This window comes from Mustela erminea, chromosome 9, assembly GCF_009829155.1.
Source record: "Mustela erminea isolate mMusErm1 chromosome 9, mMusErm1.Pri, whole genome shotgun sequence".
In the NCBI taxonomy this organism is placed as follows: domain Eukaryota; kingdom Metazoa; phylum Chordata; class Mammalia; order Carnivora; family Mustelidae; genus Mustela; species Mustela erminea.
Genome location: NC_045622.1, coordinates 44,748,065 through 44,772,321, shown reverse-complemented (window position 1 = coordinate 44,772,321; position 24,257 = coordinate 44,748,065). Strand labels below are relative to the sequence as shown.

General features: G+C 40.7%; 1 protein-coding gene across 4 annotated transcripts in view; it reads left to right on the top strand.

The window, feature by feature from the left end:
• Window positions 1-10,151: 10,151 nt before the first annotated feature.
• CCDC83 (coiled-coil domain containing 83) overlaps window positions 10,152-24,257 on the top strand; it is a 57,140-nt gene continuing 43,034 nt past the window's right edge. For 2 of the 4 annotated variants that reach the window (XM_032357476.1, XM_032357474.1), the window contains exons 1-2: window positions 10,153-10,289; window positions 16,195-16,317. In XM_032357476.1, the coding sequence (XP_032213367.1) occupies window positions 16,223-16,317 (95 nt within the window). In that variant the 5' untranslated portion in view covers window positions 10,153-10,289; window positions 16,195-16,222. Of the gene's footprint in view, window positions 10,290-10,324; window positions 10,638-16,194; window positions 16,318-24,257 lie in introns of those variants that run through there. The other 2 variants (XM_032357477.1, XM_032357475.1) reach the window with 2 other exon arrangements.

The window sequence follows — 24,257 nt, the reverse complement described above, 5'->3', positions numbered from 1 at the left end:
GGAGCCATCTCCAGACAGTCACGGGGCCTGCTGTCGCCCAGGCTGGGCTGGGTCTGTTTCACCTTTCCCGACCCCAGCACAGCATGTGGAATGGCCTGGGTCTAGAAACCTGGTGTTAGGACTGTACTTGTTGCAAACGGATAAATTTACACCTTACGCTTTATTTAGAATGCCTAGTAAGGCTTTTAATCACCTACTGTAAAGAAATCTCAGTGATTTCTGTGAATGTGGAGATTTAGGTGTTGTTATAACTTAGAGGTTTTATGCTACACATGTCACTTATTTCTCCAATACAGAGCATGACATACCTGGGTTACTTTCTGAAAAGAATCACCACTTATTCCTTTATCCAAACATTCATTAAATATCTCTTGAGCACCTCTCACACGTCAGGCTCTGTGCTGGGCATTGGCGGCTTATTGGTGAAGCAGAGATATTGTCTATAACCTTACAGAGCTAATACGTCAGCTGAATGAGTCATTACGAAAGTAAGCAAAGCTACAGAAGGAAGGTAAAGAGGGAGCTGTGGTGGACACCACCGCCCTGCTGACATCCCCTCAGTGCTCACCAGGCAAGCCGAAGGCTTCTTCCTGCAGGAGACCGTCAGGCTGAGTCTCTGTCAGACTTCTCTGGCCCACAGCGGGCAGGAGCATGTTCAACCCCCGCATGGTGCAGGCCAACAGTGCTAAGGAATCAGCAACGCCCTCAGGAACAGTGCTCAACCAAAGGTGGGGAGAAGGGAGAGTTAAACACCCAGCTTCCTCACCTTGTGGGTGGGACAGCTCTGGGGGGTGTTCTCTGCCATCTTATCCTGCGCTGCCATAGCAAAATGCCATCCACTGAGTGACTTAAACAACAGAAATGTATTTTCTCACAGTTCCGGAGGTTGGATGGCTGAGATCAGGATGCCAGTATGGTAGTTTCTCATGAAGCCTCTGTTCCTGGCTTGTGGGCGGCCACCACATGACTCTTCTATATGTGCTCACTCAGAGAGAGAAAGAAAGAATTCTTATAAATACACGAACCCTACGGTATCAAGGCCCCACCCTTATGATCTCATTATAGGGCCTCCTTAACTTTTAGTGACCTACTCATTATCCCCAACTCCAAGTCATATTGAGGGTTAGGCTTCAACATATGAATTTTGGGGAAACACAAATCAGGCTATGGAATATACTGTCTTCCAGAGTTCCCCAGTGAGACTAAACGTGTTAGGTATCTCCCAGTAGCATCTCCCAGTAGCCCATTCACTAGGGCACTCCCAATGGGTTTCTTTTTCTTCCCTCCTCATGCCTCCATCTTCCTACCACAGCTTTCTGAGACTACCTCCCAAATAAACCACTTGTACTCAAATCCCAATCTCAGGGAACCCCGCCAATGACTGGAGCCCATAACAGGGACCTGACTTGTATCCGGAGGGTCTGGATGTTAGCCTTACCAGCTCTGTCAGGAGCTCTTTCCTAAGGGCTCGGTGGAAAAGCGCTTAAGGTCTTAAGCAAAGGAATGAGTCCATGTGGAGAAAGGATTCAAAGAAGTCAAATGCTGATTCAGGGCAACTACTGGGAAGCTATTTCTTCAGTCACATCAGGAGAAGACTGATCTGTGCTAAGGAGGAGGCAGTAAAGACAGAGACAGACTTGGTGCATGTCTTGCCTGTAGTCACTGCTCAACAAATATTTTTGGATGAAAATTAATGAATGGGTTTTATGTACCAAACCTCTAGATAGACTGACAGAACTTGACAACTGATTACGTCTGGGATTTGAGGAAAAAGAGAGAGTCAAGAACAATCCCAGTCTTTGGACTTTAACAGGTAGGTGGATGTTGGTGCTATTTACTGAGTATGGATCATAGCCTTGAGGATCAGGAAGCTGGAGGGGTGGGAGAGAATGAGTTGTGGGCCTGATGTGCCTGTGAGACATCTAATTGATGCTGAGTATATAGGTTTGAACCTAGGTCAGAGACACATACTTGGGTCCCACCAGATACAGATACTGAGTCCAGAAAGCCTTCTCCAGCCACATGGGAAATGTGACCAGAAGAGGTCCACATTTTCCTACTCTCAAAATAATATTTTAGAAGGAGTGTGAAGGAGAATTAATATTTACCGAGAACCTACTCTTTGCCAGGGATTGAACCAAGTGTTTATTCTTCAGAAGAGCTCCAAGAGGTATGCAATATTGCCTCCATTTACAGATGAGGAAATTGAGGTACAGAAAGGAGAAGTCATGTATCCAAGTTCACAGCTGGTCAGCTGCTTCAAAGAAGTCCAAATTTTGGTTAACTAAGCATCCTCAAAGCACAGACCATATCCTGTGTGTCTTAGTCTCACCGGACTCCACAATGAGCAATTCCCAAAGTCCCTCATTTGGACAACTCTCTTTCCAAGTGGACCCCTCCTGATGATCTTTTTGTGATATAGTCCCAATGGAAGTTTTCTCTCAATTTCTGTCTCTGTAGATTTGCTTTTTCTGAACATATCATTTAAATGGGATTATAGAAGGTGGTCTTTTGCTAACCTTTTCTCAGCTAATGTGATGAATAAAAAGTAAAATATTTAGTATTTCCTCAACACCCAAAACATCCTTATTTCTTTTTATTTAAAAATATAGCACATCATCTTTGATTAGTTAATACTGATACACAGTCCTGAAAATGCCTTGCTTATTTTTCCTTCTGCAAAGAGTTATTTTTTGGCAAATGTTCATTAAATTTATACATTTACTTGGAAAGATTAACACTGACATTATTCAATGTTATATATTTTCTATTCTAGGTACATAGTATTTCCTTTCCAATCCAGTCTGTTAAGTCAAAAGTTTCAAGAACTTGAAGAAAATTATTATTAAGGTTTTGAACATATACTATCTATATTAAAGTCTTTTCTGGTGTTCTTTTTATATGGCACATTTCCTCATGGTCTATTCTAAATCCTTATTTCTGATAGATGACAAAGCTGTTGAATTGTGTACAAACATTTTGGAAAACAGTATTAAGGCTTTTCAAAAGATTTTTAAAAAACAGGACTGCCATATGATCCAGCAGTCCCATTTTGGAGTATTTAATCCAAAAGAATGGAAATCAGGACCTCAAAGAGATATCTACACTCCCACATTCACTGCTGCATTATTTATAATAACCGCGATATTGAAGCAACCATAAGGTCCATTGATGGATAAATGGATAAAGAAAACATGGTATATTCATACAGTGGATATTATTTAGTTTTAGAAAAAGAAGAAAATCCTGCCATTTGCCACCATACAGGTGAGGCTGGAGGACATTATATAAGAGAAATAAGCCAGTCATAAAAGGACAAATTCTGCATAATTCCAGGTATACGAGGTGTCTAAAACAGTCAAACTCATAGAAGCAGAAGGTAGATTGGTGGTTGCCAGGGACTTGGGGAGGGAGAATGAGGAGTTGCTGCTGAACAGGTACAAAGTTTCAGTTACATCAGATGCATAAATTGTAGAGATCATTATATGTTCAAAACAAATAAAATAAATAAATAAATGGTGTAGAGCTCTACTATTAAATCCAGTGCCTATAGTTAACAACAATATACACTTACTCTGTGAGAGGGTAGATCACATGTTATGTTCTTACCACAGTCAAAAAAAAAAAAAAAAAAACTCAATCAGAAAACAATTATACAAACACAGTTCTTAAAAGATGGAAGTAGGAATCTCTACTGCGTCATTCTCCAGATGGGAGGTAGTGTCGCTCCCTATGTTCTAATTCTTTAATATGTTTGTTGGAGAGTTCTTTAATATGTTTGTTGCAGAGTTTCACAGACTACTTCCTGGTGTGGGGGTGGACATCTCACCTGAGTCATAGAAAGTTCCAGAGATTGGGCAAGCTGATAACTTGAGCCAGGGAGATGAGGTCATTCATTTTGCCAACCATTGCAATCTTGCAAAAGGCAGAGGCGGTGACATGTTTCCTGGACAGAAACTAAACCTATGTGAGAAGCCCTTAGGCAGAAGAAGATGGAAAGTGTGACCAGTGGAGTTCATTCTGGACCCTGTCCCCATCTGGACCTCTCCCAACACCTCTGTACTGTAGCCAGAGTGAACTTTTGTCATGAAAGATGATTCAGAAGACCCATCATGATCTGTTTCTGCTCGTTTCTCTCTAGCCTACTGGTTTCCTCCTCTCCTCTCTCTGCGACCCAGTTCTCTGAACATTAGTAAATTTCTTTCAGCTCCGCAAGAAACTCATCATTTTCATTTTTACCTGTAGGCCTTTGTCCATGCCTATCCCTCTGTTCCAGCCCCTTTCAACGCTTCAAACTAATGCCTACTCAAGTTGCAGTTCAGACCTCAATTCCTCTAGGAATCTTTACCTGACCCTCAAGATTGGGTTAGGTTTTCCCTTCCCAGTGGTTTTTACCCCTATTCTCCGGGTTATCCAACTGTGTTGTGACTGCCTACTAACTTGTCTGCTCCTCACTCCCCCTATACTGAAAGCTCCTTCAGGCAGAGAGAGAATCTGCCGAACATCTGACCTCAGGAGATACCCCAAGTTAGAACTTCCCAATCAACTTGCTCCCAAACTTCCTGATCCATAGATTCTGTGAGACAGTAAGTGATTGCTATTGTCTGAATCACTAAATTTTGGAGTGATTTGGTTATGTAGTAATGGATAACTAACACACTATCAAAACTTGGTGGCTTTAAACAACCATATCCCAGATTCTGCAGGGTAGTAATTGACAATCTCTTTTTCCTTGTGGTATCAACTGTGACACAACTCAACAGTACTCAGCTGATGGGTGGGTTTTGTTGGGCAGATCCAAGATAGATTCACTCACATGGCAGGCAACTTTTTGAGGTAGAAGGTAGACTTAGCTGGAACAGATGACCATAGGGCCTACATTTGGACTCTCCGGCATGGCTATCTCAAAGCAGATGGACTTTTTACATGGAAGCTGGCTTCCCTCAGAACAAGTATCCCAAAAAACCCAGAAGAAGTTGCATGACTTTTTAATGACCTAGCCTTGGAAACAACATACAGTCATTTCTGTTCTACTCTCTGGTTAAAAGAATCATAAGACCACCTAGACGCAAGAGGAGGAAAGAGAGACCCCACCTCTTGATGGGAGGGGTATCAGAGAGTTTATAGTTATTTTTTTAAAAAACTCAACTAATTATTAAGTTATATTTGCATGCAATAAAATGCACCCATTTAAGTATGTACTTTGGCAAGTTTTAACAAATGCCTGTACCCTAAAAACCACTACCGCCACGAAGTTACAGAGCATTTCCTTCCTCGCAAAGTTCCTCTGCCTCCTTGCAGTCAGGCCCCTCACCTTTCCCTCTCAGTGCTTAGCAACCACTAATCTGCTTTCGGGCTCTCTAGAATTTTATATGATACAGTATATAGCTTTTGACATTTAGCTTTTTCAGTTAGCTAAATTCTTTTGAGACCCGTCATGTTGTTTGTTCCATGTATCAATAGTTCATTTCTTTTTTATTGCTAAATAGTTGTTACTGTATGGCTATAGCAGGCAGCTGTTGATGGACATCTGGGTGTTTCCAGGTTTAGATTATTATGATAAAGGTCTATGAACAGTCATTTTCACCTCTCTTGAACCAAATATCTAGGAGTTGGGTTGCTGAGTTGGTGATACAGAGATATATGTTTAACTTTATAATAGACCACTCAATCGTTTTCCAAAATGGTTGTGCCATCTTACTTTCCCAGCAACAATATAGGAAAGTCCTCATTGCTCCCCACTCTTGCTAATACACGGTATTGTCAGTCTTTTTAAGCTTAGCCCCTCTAATGGGTGTGTAGTGGTACTCCTTGGGGCCTTAATTTGCATTTCCCTGATGACTAATGTTGTTGAGCGTATTTTCATGTACCAATTGGCCACTAATATGTCTTCTTTTGTGGAGTGTCTATTAAATCTTTGGGCATTTGTAATTGGTTGTTTTATTTTCTCATGATTGAGCTTTATTTGTTTATAAATTATGGATACTAATTAAAATATTGAAATATTTTCCCCCTGACTATGACTTGCCTTTTATCTTCTTTTTTTAAAATTTTTTCTTGAAGATTTTATTTATCTATTTGAGAGAGAGAGACAGTGAGAGAAAGCATGAGCGAGGAGAAGGTCAGAGGGAGAAGCAGACTCCCCATGCAGCTGGGAGCCCGATGCGGGACTTGATCCCGGGACTCCAGGATCATGACCTGAGCCGAAGGCAGTCGTCCAACCAACAGAGCCACCCAGGGCGTCCCACGTCTTATCTTCTTAAAACTAACTAAAGAGCAGAAGTTTTTGATTTTTATGAAGTTCAAACTATTATTTTCTTTTTAAAAAAATTCATGCTCTTGGTGTCCTATAAAAAAAAATCTTTGCCTACCCAAGATCATGATGATTTTCCCTTATGTTTTACTCTAGAAGTTTTATAGTTTTAGCTTTTATGTTCAGATTTATGATTAACTTTGAGTCAATTTTTTATAGGTGTATAATCAGGTCAAGGTTCATTTTTACAAGGCATATGCAATAGTTACAGTAGCATTGATTGAAAATAGTATCCTTTCCTCATTTATTTATCTTGGCACTTCTGTCTGAAGAAATCCTCTATATATGTTTGTGTGTATATACATATAAAATAAAATATGACAGTCAAATATACATAAATATATAAGTATTATGTTTTCACATATCTATGTCTGGATGTTTTTGTCATGTTCTATTGATCTGTATGTTTCTCTTATGTAGTCATATTTTAAAACTGACAAAAGCATGTAGCAACTCCTGGCGTGGAACTGCTCCCATGATGTCAGACACTAACGCCCTCAGGCACAGTCCTTATGCGCTGACTCAGGCTTCTGGGAGATGACACTCTGGCTCCAGTTACCATTCTGGGCTCCTCTCCCTCAGGGAGAACAAAGAGATCATAAAAGTAATTTCAAAAATTAGTTAGGAGGAGGAGGAGGAGATATGTGGGGGGAAAAGTGATGTGATTTCTTTTTGCCAGAGTTCTGGTCATTCAAGTTAAACTTGGTTTCAAGAGATGGAGAGATGGAGAGATGGGTTAGACAGCAGAGCCATGTCTCCAGCCTAAAAGAAAAAGTTGTAGCCCTTAAAAATAAAGTGGGAAACAATCCCATTTTATAATATTGAAACATGCCAATGGATATTAGAGCGTGTGCTTAGAGGTAATGTAAACTGTCCCTCTCAAGAGAATATTTTACTTCATGCCTTTATTCTCCCCCAAAACACCTATTTAACTGTTTCCTATTGGTCAAGAACAAAGTTTTTGGATAAGAAGTCATAGCAGGGCTTTTCTGTTCCTCAAAACAACTTGGTTTGTCAGTAAACTTTCTGATTTACTAGAATTTGAAGTGGTTGGTGAAGTCAACAGGTTAATCAGTAGCTCAGGTCTCTAAAAATTATTGACATTTAATATTATTATGTTTAGTTGACTGCTTTAGGGTCTATCTGCAGAAATAGTGATCCTCAACGAAAAACAGGTTGAAAAGTTTGAAAAGAGTATAAAATGTTGAGTGTGCATTCCAAACAGGTTATTTGGCATTTTGCCAAATCAGACAATTATATTTAGCTTTTCCTACCACAGAAATTTTTTTTTTAATTTTATTCATTTATTTGACAGACAGAGATCACAAGTAGGCAGAGAGGCAGACAGAGAGAGAGGGGGAAGCAGGCTCCCTACTGAGCAGAGAGCCCGATGTGGGGCTCGATCCCAGGACCCTGAGATCATGACCTGAGCCGAAGGCAGAGGCTTTAACCCACTGAGCCACCCAGGTGCCCCACAGAAATTCTTTTATCTCCATTTCTTGGGCATGGGAGAGGGGGGTAGCAGGGATGGGCAAAGGGAGAGGAAGAGAGAAATCTTAAGTAGGTTCTGCGCCCAGAGTGGAGCCTGGGCTGGGCTGGATCTCATGACCCTGAGATCATGACCCAAGACAAAATCAAGAGTCAGAATCTTAACTGACTGAGCCACCCAGGCGCCCCTCTCCTGCCTGTATTTCTACATCACTCAACATGGTAAGGCTAACAGAAAATCAAAATCAAATACGGAAACCTGGCAAATGCTTATCTGGCTTCACTGTTTAACCACCAACTGGCAAATACCTTAAGAAAAACTGCACGGGAGATAAATGATAGGGTAAAAGTACATTTTTGACCCAGGGCCCAGGCCCTCATAAGAGAAGCAGGTCTAAGATTTATAGGAAATGATTTGGGAATGATTTCAAAGTGCTGAATAATCACAAAATTGTTTTTCCATTTAACAGAAATAATCCCCACACTTAAAAATTTTTGTTGGTAGCTTTTTTCCCCCTCCTGCATCTGTAGTCTATTTAATAATTTTACCCCACAATCCCAGTGTTGTTATTCCAGGAAAGACTAAAGTACCTAAAAATCCGTTATCAGATGTGTGGATCACAGCAAACTGTAGGGATTTAACAAATACATAACACTGATGGAATAAAGGAAGTTTCAAATGAGGTAGAACACATAAATTATCTCAAACTGGTTTTTTTTTTTTTTTTGGATGGCTTTTTACTGATGAGAAAAACTCCCTCAAGCAAAAGCTAATATATGTATTAATGGTTTCCATTCCTTTCTTTTAAGAAGTTCTCAATTTGTTGCTTAGCGAAATAAGTCAAGCAGAGAAAGACAATTATCATATGATCTCCCTGATATGAGGAAGTGGTGATGCAACATGGGCGCTTAAGTGGGTAGGAGAAGAATCAATGAAACAAGATGGGATTGGGAGGGAGACAAACCATAAGTGACTCTTAATCTCACAAAACAAACTGAGGGTTGCTGGGGGAGGGGGGTTGGGAGAAAGGGGGGTGGGGTTATGGACATTGGGGAGGGTATGTGCTTTGGTGAGTGCTGTGAAGTGTGTAAACCTGGCGATTCACAGACCTGTACCCCTGGGGATAAAAATATATGTTTATAAAAAATTAAAAATTAAAAAATACATATATTTTTAAAAGTTCTCAATTTGTTTATTAATATAACACAGATCTAATTAGAAAACATGATAATGTATTTTTAATATTTAATGTTTTAAATTTTAAGAATATTTTATTTATTTATTTGCAAGACACACACACACACACACAGAGCACAAGCAGTGGAGCGACAGAGGGAGAAGGAGAAGACTCCCAGAGGAGGAGCCCAGCATGGGGCTCCATCCCAGAACCCTGGGATCATGACCTGAGCCAAAGGCAGGTGCTTAACCCACTGAGCCACCCAGGCGACCTGATAATCTATTCTTTGTTAATCAAACTCAAGAATGCCAAACAGGCGACTTACGAAGAGTGGCTGTTCACGCGAGGGCCTCACTTCCGTTCCCCGACAGAGAGAGAACGATTTGACTCGGGGGTTACTAGCCTAAGTAGGTGCTGCCAGGATGCAAGAAACTATCTTGAGGCAGAGAATGAGGGGGAGATGCAGGAGAAAAAAGGGAAACTTCCAAGGTCGTAGGCTTGTGATATATTTTCCCCTCGAATTAGGACGGAGCTGCAAAAAGTAGAAAGAAGGGGAAAGATGGAATCAAAATCTGTGTTGGTTTTCTTGAGGTTTAGGAGCAAAAAATAAAGCGAGAAGCAAACTAGGATCAAGGGTCTTTCAGAGCTGGACGTTATCATATAAACACTTAGTCCAGGGGGTTGCAGTTCTGTTTAGAGTCAAACCCAAAGGAACTCTTAAAACAGAGAAGAGAGAAGCGAAGCCTGGGTGGCCGAAGGGTGAGTGGGGCAGGACCCGCGCGTGCGCACACACCCCTTCCCCCTCCCCACCCACCGCTGCGAGCCTCTGGAAACCGACGGAGCAGCCTCTGTGTCTCACTTTAAACTGAAGAAACAGACGCGCAGATCCAAGTGTGTCTCACGGTCACAGCGCAGAGCCGGATGTCACGTCTCCACACAACTCACTACTTATGGGTTTGCCACTGGGGGGAGGCAGGGAGGTGGCTGGCGTTTTGTGCAATCAGCAGGGTGAGCCGTGGCGGTGAGAATCGCTCAGGAAGAAGGCGGGAGGGCTGCATCTCCGCGGCGCCAGGGGCGGTGCGGGCCCTTCGCCCAGACTCTTCCCCCTTGCGGCCACCAGGTGGCGCGCCTGGCCCGCGGGTAGCGTCTGCGCAGCGGGGCGGGAGGGGGACGCCCTCGCGCGCGCATCGCCTTGGAAACGGAAGGCGCTGGTGCAGCCGCGGTGTGGGTGGGCCTGGTCCGCGGGCGGGTTGCTCGCGCTACTAGGAATCCACTGCAGTGCATCCGCACCTGGAAGCCGTCAAGGGGAGGTAGGGAGACTGGCAGGGCTCCTCGCTCGGCCCCTGACTCCTTCCAGTCTGACACTTAAGACGTGACATCTCCGCCCCACCCCCACCAGCCCTCGGAGCTGGCTCCGAGCCCACAGGGGCCCGGGGTCGCGTCCTCCTGGCGATCTCCTTGCTCCTGGACCGTTGGAAACCGCCAGGAGGGGTCCTCATGGGCCCGCCCCTGCGCAGGAGATCGAAAGGGAAGGAGATCTTTTGATCTGATCAAAATACTGCTCTCTCTTTCCTCCTTGCAGTAGCACCCCCGGATGCGTTGCTTATTTCTCTTCTAGATCTTCTGTTCCTGGAGGGCAGGATCTAAATATAATTCAGGTTTGTAACTCTCGCGGTGCGTTCACAGCCTCTAGCACACCGTACATGCTCAGGAAACGAATCCTTCCATTCGTATGGAGTTTGAGGCTCAACAGTATTCCCAAAGCGTTTGAGCTTCCTTTGTAACCCTGACGGGAGGCAGGAAAGATGGGAGAGAACCCAGGGTCAGAGGGGGTTCAGCGGCTTGTTCGAGGTTATAAAACTCACTAGTGGAGGAGCTGGGACTCAAGTCTCCATCTGCTTAGTGCTCTTCTCACCGCACTCCCAGTTCTGTGAATGTCCTTTGAGTGAGGGCTCCCACAGCCTGCATCCTTCTCGGGCCCCGCGCAGAGCCCTCCTGCCGGGGTGCTCCCTGAGTGCCCTGAGTGTCGTTTCTGGTCTCTTCCTCACCCTCCCGGTCCGCAGACTGGCTTCCGCTCCTGGCGCTGGAGGCTGCAAACATCCTTCTGAAGAGGACACTTAGTTTCTTTCTTTGATTAATTTGTTAGATTTGTATAGTACCTTGCTTCTTCACTCCCCTTCTGACTCCATGATTAATTCTGTGCTGGCAAGAGAGAGTTGAGGAGTGGCTGGGAGAGGAAAGATGTCCCACTGAAGAAAGAAATATACACACATATATATTTCTGTGAAGGCAGAGAAGGAAAGTGATAAGATTGGGCATTTATCATTGTGTGTCTGATAACAGTTCATGGATTTCCTTGAATCCCGCTCCCCACCCCAAGACCTGGTTCCAGTAGATTCATATTCACCACTGTTCTTTGAAGCTAGAAGCCTTTTTGTTCTCTTCCACCACCCGAGGATGAAAATACTACATGTATTTCCCTTATCCTTACAATATTTTTTTCATGATTAGGTTTCTGTTCTTTTTTTTTTTTAAGATTTTATTTATTTATTTGACAGAGAGAGATCACAAGTAGGCAGAGAGGCAGGCAGAGAGAGAGGAGGAAGCAGGCTCCCTGCTGAGCAGAGAGCCTGATGCGGGACTCGATCCCAGGACCCTGAGATCATGACCTGAGCCGAAGGCAGCGGCTTAACCCACTGAGCCACCCAGGCGCCCAAGTTTCTGTTCTTTTGTGGCATTTTTAAGTTTGAAGGATACCAGGAGTTGGGGGGTAGAAATGTAGTTCTGGTTGCTAGAAAAGTTAGTATAATATAGTGCTCTTCAAACTATGTCATGAACAATTCTGGAGGAGAAGATAGACTGATTTTTAACGTAAGAGTCCAGCATAATTTGAGAACTGCTGTTCAGAAACGTGCCACTGACCAAAGGATTTGTGTTGGTGAAGAAAATATGTGGTAATGTAATATAAATCATCAGTTAGGCAAGTGAAAGTCAAAAACATCATTTATCCAGATTTTTATTTATTTTTTTAAATATCAGGTACATTAATAATAGTTAACTTTATTACTTTTTTTTTTTTTAAGTGGGCTCCATACCCAACATGGAGCTTGAACTCACAATCCAGAGACTGAGCCAACCAGCCACCTCTATCCAGATATTTTTTAAATACCTCAATTTGAATATATAGTGGTTTAACACATCTCCAGACTGGCTGTGTTTTACAGCTTAAAGCTGTTTTGTGCTGTATATACATAATTGATTAAAAAAACAAGGATGAATTTGTTTTAAGCTAACTCTTAGGTGATAGTCTCACTACTAAAAGGCTTTAAATGAACTCAGGGCTTTTTATGATATACTAAAGAGTATTTCTAAAACATTAAAAAAGTATTAAAAATATATTTTACCATAAGTGAGAATTTGAATTTAAAGGTGATTTACTTTCAGGGCCCCTGGGTGGCTCAGTCAGTTGAGCATCCAACTCTTGATCTTGGCTTGGATCTTGACTTCAGGGTTGTGGGTTTGAGCCCCACACTGGGCTCCATGCTGGGCGCAGAGCCTACTTAAATAAGATTTACTTTCTAAATTAAGGGTATATACAATATTATGAGCAAGTAAATAGTGCCATTGGTAAAGAAAGTGAGTACACATTATTTGTAGGTCATTCAAATTAGACATTTATTAAACATCTAGTTTGCATCTATGGGAGATGCTGGCCTATGGGCCAAAATATATTTTTGAAAACCCAAAGATGGTTTGTTGAAGTGATTAGTTGTTATTCAGTATTAAAGGAGTTGTGTTTTGATGAGGATGAATGCCACAAATGTTTTCAAATATATACTGCAATTAACACTATATTGAGAGAGTAGACATCATTATTATTATTTATTAGATTTGTGTATTTATAGCTAGTTCATGGCAGAGCAAGGAATAGCTAGACCTCAAGACTTCCAACACCCATATAGAGATCTTTTAACTAAACCTCTGCTCTCAACCTCTGAGGGGATCTTATTCAGAACTTTTGCCATTACTAATGCTATTAAGTAAATATCTTCCACTTTAATCTACATTTATATAAAAACATTGGCTAACAAATATCAGAATTCATTCCAAATGCCCAGAAAGGTATCGGGGCAGAACTGCATCCCTCCCAGCCTCCACAAAATTTGAAAAGAATCATTAGGAGGCTTCTGGATATTCATGGCTCCACAAAGTCATGAGAAAAGTCATTAGGAACTTTCTACATATTGAGCCAGGATCCTGAGAATGCACTCTTTGTTTTTTGGGTAATTTTGCAGGGTCGAGTAAAGCATTAAGGGGTAACAGTACATTTGAAGAAGATGGCTATTATATAGCCAAACAGATAACATTATATAGCCATTTTACCCAAACAGATTTTTTTACTTTTCACTGAGAAGCATTCAGAGAATATATTTTGAAACATTTTCTGATGGAAAGTGGTTATGGGGCGGGCTCTGAAAAGAGCTGAGTTTTTCAAATAGAGCCTCCGTGCTTCCTCGCCAGCCCTCCCTCCATGGCTTATGTTACTAAAAGCCCCAACAGTGCTGGGAAAGGAAAAACATGCAGAAAAGGTCGAACTGTGGGCAGAGATCTTTGGAGCCTTCATCACCTGCACGATCTTGCTAGTCTTTTAAAGTTGCTCATTATTTTTTTAAAGTTCTGCTGGAGTATGCTTCTTTCTTCCCATCTGTCTGAGTAGAGATCTTGTCTTTTCCCTATTTTATAATTAAGGGCCAGGTAAAGCCATTCATAGAGCCAGTGCTGACTAGATAGTTCCAGTTCCTGATAAACAGATTAGATGTCCCTCTGTCAGGAATAGTCTATGCAAAAACTTCCTGAAAGATTATGTTACTTTGTGAAAATTTTTTCTATGATTCTCACCCTTTGCTGAGTTAGAAATCCTCTAGATGGTCAGGAACTGTAAATCCTTGTAAATGTTTATGAAAATTCCCACTGCTTATGGGACATTATCAAATGTAGAAGTACTTTCTGAAGTAAGGTTATTAGCTCATTGCAAAAATGCATCTAATAAGAGTGCAAGCCAATGCTTACTAATTTTCTGGAAAATGAAACAATGAATATTAATAGAGTTTATGCATAAATCATTTGTGCTTCATGGACCCACATTTTTGCTCATATTTTATTAAAGCCCTTTGCTATGAGCTGCAGTTACGTAACTAATTATACTTTAGGCAGAAGAGTTGAAAACCTCAGAGCCAGGTAACTGAAGTAATTGAACAAGATGAGGTCATTTTCCCCCCAGCACCAGATGGGTACTGTAGGTGGAAACACTAACATTTGATCTCTTCCATATGACTCAGAAAGAAAATGAGAGATCAAGGCTACCATTTGTTTTAACTTATAAATGAAATATTTATAGTAAAAATCACTGTTAAATAGTAACCTACTGTTGCAAAAGGAAACATTGACTAGCATGTTATCTTTTCGTGCAATAGTCAAGGTAAAAATTCCAATTCTAAAATAGAAAATAATATTAAAATTCAACTCTGCATCTGAAACGAAAGCACTTATTCTCAGCTGGTACATTTCTGTGAACCATGATGGTACAATGACATATTTTAGTGTGTCGTTTATGAAACTGTTCACAAAACTTTCACCTCTGAGATGATACCACTGAATATATTATTCTGTCCTAATGTGCTAAATCTTTCTGTTGTGTAACCTGTGTGCTTTTCAGCTGGAAGGTATCAGAGAATGTTTGCATTGAGGTATACTCGAATCTGTTAATGTAGAGAGATGAACACAGTCGGCTGGAAAAGTCTCAGACACAAAGACTAGCCTGGCTGGAGGTCTAGGAAAACATGTTTCATCTCAGCGAGATTTTCCACTGTGGATCTCAGTGATCTATGTGGATGCCAGTCAGTGATGAGGGTTGACAATAGCAAACCGCATGCATTAGTTTTTCCACATATCATCATACTTGCAGCAAGCAGACATCCTCTTCTTTACAGTTACCTGGAGTTTGAAGAAGCATGATCTGGAGCTTTAAGCAAATGGCCATATTTAATCCTTACAATGGCTTTTAGAGTAAGATTTTTGCTCTCACTTTACAGATGATGAAACTGAAGCTCAGAAAGATTAAGTACCTTCTCAAGGTCACATAGACAACAGGTGGTGGATCTGGGATTAAAACATGTCTGCCTAATTCATCCATCCATTTCTTTCTTCTGATGAGGATTTCTTGTGCATCTACTTGTAAGCTTAGATTATGGAATCTAAATGTTCCCATCTGTAATCTACTGGGAAATAGATTAATGCAGAAGAATTATATCATTCCCACTCTCATGGAGTTTCCAGCCTTTTAAATAAATAATTACAAAGGCTAAATTTTTCTACCATACTCAACTACTAATACACAGATTGAAGTTTAGGCACTCATTTTTTTGAGATTAATTGAAATTAAAAGATAAAAATATGTAACAGAAGACCATATAATCTGAAAAGAAGTACTTTAGTACCTATACAAAAAAATCTATCCATGAGGTGTTCCTGTTTACTATAAAAATGTTTGAACAGTGGACCTGATTTTTTTCTTTTAAAATATATTATTTTTTATAATTTTTATTACTGATTTAAAAAGCAATTAATAGCTGATGAATAGTTACTATTAATAAAAGTTATTATTACTATTATTTTGCATTTGTAAACCTCTTAGCCATTTAAAAAACCATTTGAATATGCTTTTATTTGCTCTTTATAACAACCCTGGCAAAACCTAAGTCTTTTCAATTCCAGTTTCTTGGTGCTCATTGAAAATTGTGCTTTTGTTTTATCTTAATTTTTTAAAAAATTAACAGACATTTCCTGATCTGCTACTATGGGCAGTGCACGTTGCCAAACACTGTGGAGAAATAAAATAACTGAAAAAGTTTAGTCCTTGTTTTTAAAAAAGTTTGATAGGGACAACAGATGTAGATGAATAACACAGAAGATGAGTCTCTTAGAAAGTTTTGGGTGGGGAAGTGCTATACCTGGCCAAACATGGAACTTACCAGACTCAAGAACCCACTGATTCATGATGCCCCAGCACTGCAGTGGATAATAGGTCTGGGGACATCGAAACCTGAGTGGAAAAAACAGTTTTAAATTAAGCCCCAGAAGTTCTTCATCTTGAATAAGTACAGGTAGGGGGCAAGGACAGAATTTACTTACTTTTCCTATTTCTTTTCTAAACAGGTATGCTTCTTACTAGCTAAGCAACCCAATGGATAGCACAGCGAAAGCAAATAAGAAGGATATTCAATATGGGCCACACAAAGAAGTCAAATTGCCTACCAGTGAAGCACTTCTCGACTACCAGTAAGCTTAGATTATGGAATCTAAATGTTCCCATCTGTAAATGGAAATCACTGTTAAGATTTCTATAATTCCAAATGGAAAGTGATACACTCAAAACCTGTCAAGAGAGCTAGCCATGTGCATACTTTTCAAAGTTTTGAAATTTGACTATAACATATTCCAAGTAGTAGCAATGAAACAACATTCAATAATGTGGTTTTGGCTCCCTCTCTCCCTCTGATGTATTATTGGTCACTCTCCCACATACTGTATATATAATTTGTATATAACAGCTGGCTGACTTAACTCTTAAAGCACAACATAGAATAGTTCATGTACATTTATAGAAGAGTAAAAGATTTTTCATTTCTAGATGTTCCAATGAGTAATATCTCCAGAGATAATAGAGACCAAATCCAAATTATGCAATTATTTTTAATAAAAATATTCCCCAGTGTCTTACTCCCAGGAGCTGGAGACAAAACTAGAGGTAATACCTATTCTATGTTTACGATGTATCCAATTCATAGATCCAAATCCCTGAGGAGATTTTGAACCTCAGCTTTTGGCAGAGGGCAAGTGTCTTAATGTGTAATTCTTAGGGAGTGAATGAGTTCATTTCAGTCCTTTCCACATAAGAATGTATTTCATAACCCTCAACAAAGTAGTTTTAGAAGGAATATACCTCAATGTCATAAAGGCCATATATGAAAACTGTGCAGCTAACATCATACTCAGTGGTAAAAAACCGAGAGCTTTTCCCCTAAGGTCAGCAATAAGGCAAGGATACCCATGCTGACCAGTTTAACTCCACATAGTTCTAGCCACAACAATCAGACAAGAAAAAGAAATAAAAGCCATCTATATTAGTAAGGAAGAAGTAAAATTTTCACTATTTGCATATGATATGACACCATTATAGAAAATCCAAGAGTGTCTGGGTGTCTCAGAGGGTTGGGCCTCTGCCTTCTGCTCAGGTCATGATCTCAAGGTCCCAGGATCAAGCCCCTTGTCGGGCTCTCTGCTCAGTAGGGAGCCTGCTTCTCTCTCTCTCTCTGCCTGCTTCTCTGCCTGCTTGTGATCTCTGTCTGTCAAATAAATAGATAAAATCTTAAAGAAAAAGGAAAATCCAAAAGACTCCACCAAAAACCTACTAGAACTGATAAATGAAATCAAGAATGTTGCAGGATATGAAATCAATATACACATATCTGTTGCATTTCTACACAATAATAATGAAGTAGCAGAAAGAAAAATTAAGAAAACAATCCCATTTCACCAAAAAGAATTAAATAGCTGGGCATAAAACTTAACCAAAGGAGGTAAAAGACCTGTACTCAGGAAACTATAAAACACTGAGAAAGGAAACTGTAGGTGATACAAACAATGCTCATGGATTAGAAGAACAAATATTGTTAAAATGTCCATACCAGCTAAAGCAATCTATATATTTAATGCAATCCCTATCGAAATACCAATAGCATTTTTCACAGAACTAGAACAAATAATCCTAAAATTTGTATGGAACCACAAAAGACCCCAAAGAGCCAGAGCAATCTTGAAAAAGAACCACACTGGAGGTATGACAATCCCAGATTTTAAGATATACTACAAAGCAGTAGTAATGAAAACAATATGGTACTGGCACAAAAACAGACATGGAGATCATCAGAACAGAATGGAAAGCCCAGAAATAAACCATGCTTATAAGGTCAACCAATCTTTGACAAAGGAGGCAAGAATATGCAATGAAGAAAAAAAAAAAGCAGTCTCTTCAATAAATGGTGTTGAGAAAACTGCACAGTCACATGCAAAAGAAGGAAACTGGGCCACCTTCTCATACCATACACAAAAGTAAACTCAAAATGGACTAAGGAACTTAAGGTGACACTGAAACCATAAAAATCCTAAAAGAGAGCAGAGACAGTAATTTTTCTGACATCAGTGATAGCAACATTTTTCTGGATATGTCTCCTGAAGCAAAGGAAGCAGAAGCAAAAATAAACTATTGGGACTACATCAAAATAAAAAGCTTTTCACAGCAAAAGAACAATGAACAAAACTAAAAGACAACCTACTAAATGGGAGAAGATATTCACAAATTACATATCCAAAAGGAGTTAGTATCCAAGATATATAAAGAACTGATACAACTTAGTTCACACACACACACACACACACACACACACACACACACACATCTAATTGAAAACTGGCAGAAGACATGAGCAGACATTTCTCCGAAGAAGATACCCAGATGGCCAGAAGACACGAAAAGATGCTCAACATCACTCATCATCAGAGAAATGCAAATCAAAACTATAATAAAGATATCACCTCACGGGCGCCTGGGTGGCTCAGTGGGTTAAGCCGCTGCCTTCGGCTCAGGTCATGATCCCGGGGTCCTGGGATCGAGTCCCACATCGGGCTCTCTGCTCGGCAGGGAGCCTGCTTCCTCCTCTCTCTCTCTCTGCCTGCCTCTCTGCCTACTTGTGATCTCTCTCTGTCAAATAAATAAATAAAATCTTTAAAAAAAGAAAAAAAAGATATCACCTCACATCCATCAGAGTGGCTAACATAAAAAATACAAGAGACTAAGTGTTGACGAGGATGACAAGGAAGAAAAAGGAACCTCGTCAACTGTGGGTAGGAATGCAAATAATCTCCCCACACAGAAAACAGTATGGGGGTTCCCCAAAAAGCTAAAAATAGAACTACCTTACAATTCAGTAATTGCACTACCTAAAAAATATAAAAACACTAATTCAAAGGGATACAGGCACCCCTATGTTTATTGCAGCATTCTTTGCAATAGCCAAACTATGGAAGAGCCCAGGTGTCCACTGATAGATGAGTGGAATATATAAATATATATCATATATATATATATATATACACACACATATATTTTATTATATATAATATATAATTGCATATTTATAAAATTAATTATATACTATAACTATAATGATTATTATAAATATAAATAATATGATATATAAATATATATATAAATTAATGAAATATTACTCAGCCATAAAAAAGAATGAAATCTTAGCATTTGCAACAACATGGATAGATCCACAGAGCACAATGCTAAGTGAAATGTCAGTCAGAGAAAGACAAATACCATATGATTTCACAAATATGTGGAATTTAAGAAACAAAACAAATGAATAAAGAAAAAAAAAGAGACAAGCCAAAAACAGACACTTAACTACAGAGAACAAAAGGATGGTTACCGGAGGGAAGGTGGGGAGTTGGGTATTGGAGAAATAGGTGTGGGGAATTAAGAGCACACTTACCATGATGAGTACTGAATAATGTATAGAATTGCTGAACCACCATATTGTACACCTGAAACTAATATAATATTGTATGCCAACTATGCTGGAATTAAAATTAAAAAAAAAAAAAGACATGTACTTCATGAATCTACTGAACAAGTACTTGAATGTTTACCAAGTCCAAGGCAAGTGCTAGAGGACAACAGCAAACAGACCATCCAGTTCCTACCCAGATGAGGCATGGGAGACAGACATTAGATAACTACTTCAAGTTTTTTTTAAAAAATTGCATAGGTAGGGGCTCCTGGGTGGCTCAGTGGGTTAAGCCTCTGCCTTCGGCCCAGGTCATGATCCCAGGGTGCTGGGATGGAGCCCCACATCGGGCTCTCTGCTCAGCGGGGAGCCTGCTTCCTCCTCTTTCTCTGCCTGCCTCTCTGCCTACTTGTGATCTCTCTCTCTGTCCAATAAATAAATAAAATCTTAAAAAAAAATTGCATAGCTACCATTAAATTGCTATGAAAAAAAGTATATGGTAACGGTCAGAGGGGTCAGGAAAAGCTTGTTGGAGGGAGTGACGTTGAAGCTGATATCCGGCAGAGGAGCAGGTGTTTTGAAGACAAAGACTTATGGGAAAGACACTGGTGTCAGGGAGAGCTTTTCAGAGTCTAGGAACGGAGAGAAGGCAGAGAGCAGGAGAAGAGGTAAGAGCAGGGCGCCTGGGTGGCTCAGTGGGTTAAGCCGCTGCCTTCGGCTCAGGTCATGATCTCAGGGTCCTGGGATCGAGTCCCGCATCGGGCTCTCTGCTCAGCAGGGAGCCTGCTTCCCTCTCTCTCTCTCTGCCTGCCTCTCCATCTACTTGTGATTTCTCTCTGTCAAATAAATACATAAAATCTTTAAAAAAAAAAAAAAAAAGAAGAGGTAAGAGCAGACTGGCGTTATCAGCAAGGGTGAGATAAGCCACGCCCTGTGAAGCTTGTGGGATTCGGGACTGGGAACTACTTACTGGAGGGGAACAAAGCTGCAAGGATGGAGCCCAGAATGCTGGTGACCAGTCTGTGACACTGGCCTTCCAGAGATTTGTTTTTTAACAACATTCAAAGAAAATCCATCTCCTTCTTGAGTTTCTCAAATCTGTCTGTTCTTTTTAGAGGACAGGGAGTGAACGGGCCAGAACGCTAAGAGAGAAACACCCATAGGAAGGGACTTTTAACAAAGTTCTCTTTTATTTTCCACTTGAGACATTAAGTTATAACCAGAAGTCACTTGCACTCATTTGTCAGCGTAACGGAAACTTCCCTCATCTCATCTTTGGAGAGGGGGACAAAAAGTCGGGCTCTGCGAACACAACCTGGTCTCTAGTTTGCGCCTATGGTTTACATTGATGACATCCACATACAATTGTCTCTTTCTCTTCTAGGTCAGTCAGAGGCCAGTATTTCTGTTCTTTAACAGAGGTTTAACAAAGAGACAAACATTTAAATTCTCATGATTTAATGCAAGATATAAATTGAACATCTCGTGCTTTTGTTCTCTCTTTGTTAAGAATAAATAAATAATCTCAGGGACTGCAACAGTAAAAGCCTTGCTGCACCATGCCCTGCTAAGTGACACGTGACCCATTCCATGTGTTCCCAGGTGATGAAAATTTTATCACATGATGAAGAGCCAAAAAAGCCCCCTCACTTTCTGAGAAAGGACTGCCCAAGGATCCCCTGGCAGCATCTTACAATTCTCTTACAAGATTGTTCTCATCTAATAAAGAGCTGGAAGCACATAGTAGGTAGTCAGTGATTTCTGAACAACTAAACATTTTTTATCTATCCCCCCCAAAATAAAGTCATGAACCTCTGGGGTTGTTTATGAAGAGCTGAGACCACCAATGCTAAATCTGAGGCGATCACCATCTCTAGGTAACAGTGGTGTTAATTTTGTCCCTTATACTTGTTTTTCCCCCAGTTTTCTACAATGAATATGAACATAGCTATAGAGATAGAGGTCGATATGATTATAGGTTAAAAAATAGATAAGAACATAGATTTTTTTTTAATTCAGATTTAGGGCCACCTGGGTGGCACAGTTGGTTAAGTGTCCATCTCTTGCTTTCAACTCAGGTCATGAGATGGAGCCTCACATCAGGCTCCGTGCTCAAGTCTGCTTGGAATTCTCTCTCCCTCTCCTTCTGCCCCCTCCCACCCCAAGCTCTCACTCTTTCTTTCTTAAAAAAAAAAAAAAAAAGAAAGAAAGAAAGAAAGAAATCCAGATATATTTGTTTTCCTTCTCAGAATTTTCAATGAAATTGCCTGAAGGGAGAAAACTGACACATTAGTAACATCTTAATAATACAGAGAGGGAAGGGGAAATGTGACCTGTTGTATTACTAACCATTTCACATCACTGAGTTTTAGAATAGTGTGTATCCTTTTCAAACCACTTTAATATATATTATCTCATTGGCTTATCATCCTACTTGCTTCAGTATTTGGTGTGACATGTATGTACGATGGGTTCTGAGGGAGATCTGAAAAGGAAAAGGTATACAGAGAACAGTGAAGCTTGAATTCTCATAGTGGCTAATAGTGTTGAGTTCTGAAGTTCAGTTTCATCTTCATGAGACGCATGGAGGTTGAAGTAAATTCCAAGGAAAGGCTCAGCTAACTTAGACCTACAATTACCACGTGAGCCACAACTGGGGCAATGGAGCCACCAAAACCTTTAGGGCCCCTCAGAATTGCCCCTGAGGCCTGCTGGTGTCACTTAAATCTTTCTGAACTGCTCACAAGGAACACGAGACAAAGCCCCAGGTCACTGGCTCCTAACTGCTCTGAACAGAGAGGTGGTCGACTTAAGTGTCAAGTTGCCAGATACAGCAAATAAAGGTACACAATGCCAGGTTAAATTTGAATTTCAAATAAATGAGAAATAATTTTTTTTTTAGTATAAGTGTGTGCCATGCAGTATCTGGGGTTGGGCTGGATGGAGTCTCCAGACCCATTTTTGCACACTCAGTCATCACCAAGGAAGCCTCTCAGCCAAAGCCAGGAAGCAGTCTATTAACTAGACCACCCAAAGACTCGGTCTCAGCGGGGGGCCACCATATACTTGAGATTCATTTGCCTGCTTCGCCCATGCAGGGAATGAATTAGTTTGCCGTATTTATAATTGTAGAACTTGCATAATTTGCATACATTTGCATAGGGCTTTCTCAGATAATTCTCATTTACAATACTTTAATTTTTCTCCTTAAAAATGGGAGATAGAGAAGGCACCCCTTCAGAATTTTTGCACACCTAAGCTTTATTTTTTTTTTTTAAAGATTTTATTTATCTATTTCACAGAGAGGGAGAGAGAGAGAGAGAGCACAAGCAGGGGGGACAGCAGAGGGAGAAGGAAAAGCAGACTCCCCATTGGGCAGGGAGCCTGACACGGGGCTCGACCCTTTGACCCTGGAACCCTGGCATCATGACCCTGAGCTGAAGGCAGACATTTAACTGACTGAGCCATCCAGGTGCCCCCACACCGAAACTTTAGGTGAGAAGTAAAAAGGTTTATACCTCCTACTGTGTGGAAACCACCTTGTGTATAGTAGTCACTTGTCAAACATGGCCTGTTATTTCTCCCATAACAATGGGTAAGTAATATGTTTGGGTGTTTACTTCTTTATTGCCTAGTAAAACGGAAGCTCCTTGGGGGCAAGGATCATGGAGGTCTTGTTCAACCCTATCTCCATAATGCCATAAACAATACTGGGCACGGAGCAGCAGCTCTTTAAATCCCCCATTTGCTGTATGTGTTGTCCGTGTGACTGCATGAAAGGGAACGATGATCGATGTAAATTGCAGAACTGGAGAACTGAAACAGTGTAGAGCTCTTCACCTTCAATTCTCTTTAATACTCTTACCTACAGAGGAGTAAGCCAAGGCCTAACTAGGTTGAGAGTCCTTAGGCTGTTGGTGGAGAAGCAGGACTGAAGTCCAAGTTTCATAGCATCCAACAGAGCACTTTTGCCACTAAAGGAGTTGCTTGTTTTGTTTTTATGTTGCATTTTCTCATCACTGGGAAAGAAGGAGCCTCATTTTCTCTCTACTGAATACACGCTGTCACACATGTAAATGGTATTTTGGAGGAAGGGCCAGAAGCTAAGATTCAAATTCAAATTCAAGTTCAACTGAAATTTACTAAGCACTCCGCACTCACTTTATGCTAGAAACATTCGCAGGCAATTTCTCATTTTAATCCTCATAGGATTAGAGTTAGGTATTGTTCTCGCCACTGATGGCTTGGAAATTGATGCTCTGGGAAGTGACTTGCCTGAGGTCATCCAGGTGAGTGGTGACAGGGACACGATGTTTCTCATTCTGTAATGACCTCTCTATTCACTATACCACAGAGGTGCTGTGTTTTTATTTTTGCTGTTTTAATTGAGGCAGGGTGTTTACACAAAGCTGCTTCCATCATGTTACTTTGGTCTCAGATTTAAAGTTACAAGATTTGCTGGGTAATAGAGAGAGATATACTTAGCCCTTCAAATAGCTGTCAAATGGCCTACACCAAAGTCTTTCCGCACTGTCCCATCTCTCCTTTGTACCTCACAGATACTCAACAGGTGCTTGCTGCGTATTAAAGAAATATGTTTGGGGTGCCTGGGTGGCTCAGTGGGTTAAGCCGCTGCCTTCG